The 8203-nt window shown below is 40.8% G+C and overlaps 1 protein-coding gene across 1 annotated transcript; it reads left to right on the forward strand.

Moving 5' to 3' along the window:
- Positions 1–254: 254 nt before the first annotated feature.
- On the forward strand, positions 255–2715 carry LOC131220642 (dormancy-associated protein homolog 3-like). Its single transcript, XM_058215441.1, has 3 exons — positions 255–468; positions 542–708; positions 2498–2715. The coding sequence occupies exons 1-3, from the start codon at positions 270–272 to the stop codon at positions 2567–2569; spliced, it is 438 nt and encodes a 145-aa protein (XP_058071424.1). The 5' UTR covers positions 255–269; the 3' UTR covers positions 2570–2715.
- The last annotated feature ends 5488 nt before the right edge of the window (positions 2716–8203 follow it).

The raw sequence follows: 8203 nt of genomic DNA on the forward strand, positions 1-8203 counted from the left end.
CAAGAGAATATAGACGGTTTGGATTTGACATAAGCATCATAGATGGGCCCTGCACATCTGACGTATGATAACTACCGTACATGTGTGCGTACGCAATCATTCCTAGTGAAGGTCCTTGCATCCGACTCGCTCTCGCTCTGGCAGTCCTATGCATAGATTTCGGCTTCTCTTAATCACAACACGTGTTCTTATCTTCTCCACGTCATCCCTCCGGATGAAATTCAACGGCCAAGATCCGTTATCTGGCCCACAAATCAGTTCGATGTTTAATGGCCATAGCCTATTTAAGAACTTCTACCAGAGATGGTTTTTTCTCCTTTCCTGATTTTCTTCTATTATCGAAGCAAGATACTCCAAAAGCCATGGGCATTCTCGACCAGCTCTGGGATGACACGTTCGCCGGACCTCTGCCGGAAACCGGCCTCAGCAAGCTCCGGAAGTCTTCCACCTTCAGTTACCGTGGCAAAGGTCTGGTGGCACACCAGGCGCACGTTAGATTTGTTTGTTTTGGGTACTGATGGTTTTGGTTGCTGAATGGCAGAATCTGACGGAGGGAGCGAGCGATCGGACGGCGGAGATTCGTCAGACGATGTGACGGAGGTGAGCAGGAGTATAATGATAGTGAAAGCTGCCGGAAATCCGTCGTTGGGGAACGGATCGCCGCCGTCTTCGCCGGCCGGATCTACACCGCCGGTGTCTCCGTTTCTGGTAAAATAGCCTACCTTTGGTAGTTACGGTTTTAGGGTTTTTTTTTTTTTTCCGTATAATCCCTTTGTTTTCTTATATTTACGATTACGTCTTTGGTTTTGCAATTTTCATTTCTCTCGTTAGTTGGTGTCTTTTGAATGTGAAATGACGAAAAAGCCCTCTCTTATGTAAAATGACCAAAATGACCCCACAGCTGAAACCTCCAGTAGTCCAAGACCACCACCCAGCCCACCTCCTACTCTACCCAATCAATCCACTACGAGAGGAAGATGTGGGCCCGGCACTCGTCTGGTAGATCTGAAATGACATTGTGAGGAGGAACGAGTGTGAAAATCTAATCTTTGATGGTGGAGATCGATAGAGGCTGCTGATTTTGTGCTCTTCATTTGATGGTGGAGATAGGTGGGGTCCACCGTGATGTTTGTGAGAAATCCAACCCGTCCATTCAATTTTCCAGATCATGTAAGACATGAGCCCAAAAATGAGGCAAATCCAAAACTCAAGTGGGCCACACTACAAGGAAAAAGTGGGTAAGGAAATGCCTACCGTCGAAACCTCCCTAAGGTCCACGGTGATGTTTTTATGCCATCCAAACCGTTCATAAGGTGGGATGAACTGAAAACAAAAAAATATTTGAGCTCATGTCCTAACATGATCTGGAAATACGGATGGACGGGTGGATTTCTCGCAAACATTAGTGGGCCCCACCTAGCTTCTGACAGTGTGTCGCAGGCAATAGGCGTCAGTTAGTTTTATTTGATACAAGGAAAGGGTTTTCTGGTCATTTCGGCTAAACTGGGATCGTGTACTTGCGAGTAGGTTTCTGATTCTACCTACTCCAGGAGCATAGCTAACGGTCTTTAACGAACACCGATTGCGTGGTGACCCAGCCACCACCCTCCATGGTGGGGGGTGGGGATTCTGTGGGGCCCAATGGGATGTATATGTTTTATCCACACCGTCCATCCGTTTTTCAGGATCATTTTAGGCCATGATCCCAAAATCGAATCAAATCCAAAGTACAAATGGACCACACCACACAAAACAGTGGTGATAATGATCATTCACAGTTGAAACCTTCCTTGGGCCCACCTTGATTTTTTACTTGTCATCCAGCCTGTTCATAAGGTCACACAGACCTGGATGAAGGGAAAAAAAAACACTATCAGTTTGATCCAAAACTCCTGTGGCCCCCGAGAAGTTTTCAAGAGTAGGCATTCAATCCCCACCATTCTCTGTGGTGTGGTCCACCTGTGCTTTGATATGCGTCAATTTTCAACTTGTGGCCTCAAATGAGCTGGAAAAAACGGATGGACTGCGTGGATAAAACATATACATCATGGTGGGCCCCACAGAATCCTGCCACCATAGAGGCTGGTGGTAGTTGGGTCACCATCCAATCGTGTTGTGTACACGAAATCCATCCGTCCATCAGGTGCTAAGGACGTCCAATTGAAAAACGTGTAGATCAACGGTAGAGCCTGCAGAATGCCTTGTTAAGATCACCGTACACGTGTTCATGATATCGGTCCCTCGAGGTGCACTGGGTCAGCTGATCCAGCTGCCAAGTTGCACCAGGGGACTTTTGAGAGAGATGGAGCCGGTTTGCATTGCACCATGGTCTATGATATAGGAACCCAACGGCTAAGATAACTTATCGAATGGACTACAAAGTTCTGGGCCGTTGGATTGATGAACTTTGTTACTGTTTCTACGAGTTGGTGTTTGAGGGCAGGAAATTCCAGTCTCTAATACACAATCCTCTCCCTGTGTATATGTCAGGAAGGAGGGAATGGAGCCGTATTCTAAGGTCAGATACTCAAGAAAGAATTTTTCATCTACTACTCACGTTGACGTGTGAGATTTGAGTACATTTTTTTGACAATCTCATACAAGAGAGTAGGAAAAGGGGGTGGTGTATACATGTACGTATTTGTATATAGGTATGCGGTTTTGTGGGTGTTTTTGTAAAAGAGGTGGGTGTTTATTGTAAGATGTTTGTTTGTTTTATGTACTTAGATTTTTAGGACATGCCAAAAAGTTAGCCTTTTGATTTCATGATGTGACTCATTTAGTAGACTATATATATGATTTAATGCCCACATCATGTATCAAAAGTTTCCAAAGGAGAATTGTTTCTTAGAGAACATATTTCTCTCTACACACATTTATACTCACTTGCATATCCTTCTTGGTGAGAAATTAGGTGCATTTTTACATGTATTATGAGTAAAAAATCTGAACGGTCCACATGATATAGCACCCATCTATAAAACTTTTAGGGCCCATTTTTTAGCCTGATCTAAAATTAGGCCATGGTAAAGAGAAATAATCTCTTATCTTGATTTCTCTGCTTTTACTATGCCCCACCAGAGTTTTGGACGAGGCTAAAAATAGAACCTTAGGGTTTCATAGGTGCGACACAAGGTGGACTACTGTTTGAATTTTGAGCCCATGACACATGTTCAAGGGTCTGCACTAGTTTTCACCTAAAAAGGTATGCACTTAAGCATCTCTATATATATTTCTTATAAATTCAATCTTATGCTAGTGTTATATTATATCGGTGTTAAGAGAATATCATTTATTAAATAATAAAATATATAAATTATTATGAGCTATCATCATGTTGGATCTATCTGTGTCATGGATAGTTCATTATTTTGCTACTATTTGATTGGAGGGTGTAGATTGAATTTTTCTATTTATAAAGAAGTGTGGAATTTAATATACTCTATTACAATGGTAATGAAGTTATTCTATTAAAGTTCTTTATAAACCCTAACCTCATCTTTGAATAGTGTATAGTGTTTTCTTCCCATTCTTGAATTTTTTTGTTGTTGAATGTTTTTTTTTTTTTTTTAGCTTTCAAATGTCCTGACATTGTTATAGCATCATAATCCTTACATCTTGGTCGTGTTTTAATAATCCAAACCTCATCTTTGAATAGTGTATGGTGTTTTCTTCCCATTCTTGTATTATTATTTTTTATTCAATGCTATATATATATATATATATATATATATATATATATATATATATATATAGGGAGCCGGTCTCCTACGAACCGTACCGCACAGAATTTATGTGCGAGCCTTCATATACGCCGTAGGATGAGGAGACCGGCTGGGATTCCACTTCGTTGATAGAGAGAATCTTCGAAAAAAAGACTCTCTCCTCCACTCACCGACGTGAGAGACTCCCGTTAAAGTCTTTCACATGAAGATCCTATGCAAGTATTCTTTGTGGAGCTTACTATGATGTTTGTGATAAATCCAACCCATTCATCCATTTTCTGAAATCATTTTAAGACATGCTACAGAAAATCAGATGGATACAAAAGTCAAGTGTGCCGCACCAGAGGAAACATTTTTTATTTAGTCACCACCATTGAAATATTTTTAAGGCCATGAAAGTTTCTTATGGTGCTAATTTTTTATTGTTTTCACTTCATCCCAATCAGAATGATCTTGTAAACCATTTGGATGGCATAAACCGTTTGGATGGCATATAAAAATCAAGGTGGAGCCTAGGAAAGTTTCAACAGTAGAAAACTCTTTCTCCAATTTTCCCTCTTATATGGCCCACTTGACTTTTAAATCCATATAATTTTCGGTAGCATGTCATAAAATGAGCCTAGAAAACGGATGGACATGATGGATTTATCAAAAACATCATGGTGGACCCCACCTAGCATCCTAGCGCTGGAACATCCTACGAAGGCTTTAGCAGGAAATCCACATCCATCCGTGTCCCTCTTTGGAACGGAACGGAAGCGGATTGGCTGGTGTAGCACACATCAGCTATATAGTTGTGGGTCCCATCATGAGGTGTGTGTTATATCCAAAACGTCCATCCATTTCGCAAGCTCGTCTTAATGCTTTAGCCGAAAGATAAGACAGATATAAAGATCAAGTGGACCACACTGCAAAAAGCAGTTGGGTATTGAACGTCTACCATTGAAACCCTTTTGGGGGTCACAGAAGTTTCTGATCAATATGAAATTTGTTTTCCTTTAGATCTATGTATTTATGATCTCATTAACGGATTAGATGGAAAATAAATGTAATAGTGGGCCCACCACAGAATACAAAGTACGCTTCGAATACGGATGCTCTGTTTGCATATTGTTGTAATTTAATTGGACCGTATGATTGTGTAATTGCATCTATGATTGAGATGGACCAATCACTATTCAGCAAACCAGGAAAAAAGCATGAAAGTCGGGACGCTATAGTGGAACCACCATAGAAAACAGTGGCGAAGTGATTCCCACAGTTGAAACTATCCTAATGCCCACCATAATGTTTATTTGAAATCTAACCCGTTTAAAAGTTAAAAAATACATGAAAGAAGGGAAAACACAAATATCAGCTTGATCTAAAACTTCTGTGGCCTTTAGAAGTTTTTAACTGTTGACGTCACTGTCCCCACTCCTTTCTATGCTGGGGTCCACTGGAGATTTGGATTTAACTTATTCTTTGGATATTACCCTAAAATGATCTCTCCAAATGGATGAAAAGTGTGGATACAAAACATACATCATAGTGGGCCTACGGAAATTGATGACGTCACTTAGTAGCAAGTCTCACTTCTCAACCTTTCAGTATCTAATATGTAATCTGCGCCTAGAGAGTTGTGCTTTCGCAGAGGATCCAGACTCCTGTGCTTAGCGAACCGAGTAAACTCCATGGGTCCACCATGATTTATGTATTTTATCCTCTTCGTCCATTCATTTTACCAGATAATTTTAGGGATTGACACAAAAAATCGGCCATATTAAATGTTCAAATTGACCACACCACTGGAATAGTTGAATTGAACATCCACCTTTCGAAAAATTCTTGAGAGTAACATAAGTTTTGAATCAAGCTTATATTTGTGTTTTACCTTCATCCATGTTGTATAATCTTATGAATATGTTGGATGACAAATAAACATCACTATGGAGCCTATAAAAGGGTATGATCCAATAGATACATGTATATGCTTCAATTATGGGCTCAAAACTATAAATTTCAACGGTGGTCACAAAATTCCCACTGTTTCCTCTCATGTGGCCCATTTAATTTTTGAAACCTCCTCATTCTTGGTCACGTAACTTAAAATGATTTCGAAAAACGGATGGACAGATTGGATTTATCACAAACATCATAATAGGCCCCACACAAAATCCTTTCGCATAATCTTCATGCAAAAGGCTTTCCCAAAAATCCTCTTGCAATTCCAAATTTCTCACCGTGAGTGTAGGAGAGAGTCTTTTCTTCGAAGACTCTCTCTCTCTCCCAACGAAATGGAATCCCAACCGCTCTCCTCATCCTACAGTGTATATAAAGGCTCGCACAAAAATTCCATGCGGCACGGTTCGTAGGAGACCGGCTCCCTACACGCACACACACACACACAAATGTCCTAACATTGTTATAGCATCATAATCCTTACATCTTGGTGGTGTTTTAATAATCCAAACCGTTTATATGATGAGCCTCACTGTGGATTAGGGATAAAACAAACCTTGATTGGAATAATTTCAACACTTTGATCATTCAACTCTTTTCCTTTGGAATTCGAATATAGACTATCTCCTATATGATGTTTTGTGGTCCAATTCGATCAAACGTTTGAGATCTTTTATTGTTGAATACTTTCGAAGCATCTAACATCAGCTATGGATCTCGCCAGATCAACGGTTTGAATCACCAGGCATGACCCCTGGAACCAATAGCTACGGTCCGGTTGTATCCTATAACAGTAGGTTGGGAAGTACTGTAGTAACGTCCTTACCAGATATTATAGCTTGCTTGCATGGATTTATCATCAGCCATGTTGGACAATTTAACATATTTGGATCGTGTAGAAATACTAGGCCAAAAGAATAGAAATCCAGAACCATCTAGAGAGTAGTGAAGATTACCTCCAGTGGAACATCCTAGCCATTCAAATGGTGGGACATACAATGAAGATTACGTCGAATGAAATTGGTAAAATCCATCCATTAGATGGACCCCAAATCTACATTGAGTTTGGGTGCAAATTTCCTATGAGACTTGTTGTAGGGAGCCCGTGCAATAAAAAGCTAGTGGAACCTACTGTGATGTTGGTGTAACTTACACTGTCCATCAGTTTCTCCAACTCATATTAGGATGTGACCCCAAAAATAAGATTGATTCAAAGCTCAAGTGGACCAAACTAAAAGAAACAGTAGAGATGGGGGAGCCCACCATTGGGACCTCATGACTAAAAGAAACAGTAGAGATGGGGGAGCCCACCATTGAGACCTTCATGAGGCCCGCCTTGATATTTGCATTCTGTCCCGTCCATTCATAAGGGTGAGTCCGTCCCACCAGAATGACGAGTACGCAAATATCAGACGAAGCCAAAACTTTAGGTAGCCCCGAGTAGGTTTCAATGGTCCGGTCCTATTCCCATTTTTCTTGTAGTGTGGTCAACTCAAGCCTTGGGTCCATCTGATTTTTGAGCTCAGGCTCAAGCACGAGCTGGCGCAACTGATGGATGGAGTGGATCTTACACAGATGTCACAGCGGGGTCCACAGAGCCTTTTGTTGTGCAGATCCCTGCAACACTTGATTTTGGGTGCGTGGAGTTTTGAGTGTTCGGCCGTCTGGGGTCCAATTTGGACGGTTTTGCTTGCTTGGTGATCTTTACTCCCACCTTTCGCCAAAAAGAAAAAGAAAAAGAAAAAGAAAAAGAAGCGTTGTACGTCCAAGTTCCAGTACAACGTTTGCTGTGAACATTTATTCTATGAGGCGGTTTCTTCTGCATCATTTGTAGAGTAAGCTTATTCTACGATGCAGTGTGTGAGGCCATATCCATCAGTCCTTAACAGATGGTATAAGGATGCCAATTGTTAAAACTTTCCAAATTATGTGGGACCCACCATGTTTTAAAACTTTAAGAGTGCTGTGTGGAGGAGATTTTTGGGTCAGTGAGATTAGAACAGATCAACGGTCTCGATTATTAAACCATGAACTGCATTTGTCATAACTGAAAACACACTAATATGTTCTTACGATACTCACCCTTTAGGGAGGAATTATAAGATAAAATTTCATCAAATCCTCACCCTTAGGACAGATGGCCCATCTTTCAGGTTAATCTCAATCATTAACGTACATGTAAAGGTTAGCAACGTACGGTGTGTGGGCCTACTGTGCTCCACACACATTGAGTTGAATCCAAGATCCGAAAATCAGGTCGACATAATCATTAGGTGGGCCACACCATAGAAAATAATGTACATTCACCCAAAAACTTCCAAATTCACATGGTTGCAAAATTTCCATTTTCTTGTAAAACACTAAGTCATTGCCAAATTTTCCCAACTCTAAAGAAATTGAAGGGCTGAAATGATTTCACATCATGGACATTTGAATTTAAAGTTTAGTTGGTTGACATCCAACCTGTTCATCCACACCATGATGATCAGATGAACCAAACATCTGGCCGATGATCATCAAATGGGCCACATGTGATT

Source organism: Magnolia sinica, chromosome 12, assembly GCF_029962835.1.
Source record: "Magnolia sinica isolate HGM2019 chromosome 12, MsV1, whole genome shotgun sequence".
NCBI classification, from domain to species: domain Eukaryota; kingdom Viridiplantae; phylum Streptophyta; class Magnoliopsida; order Magnoliales; family Magnoliaceae; genus Magnolia; species Magnolia sinica.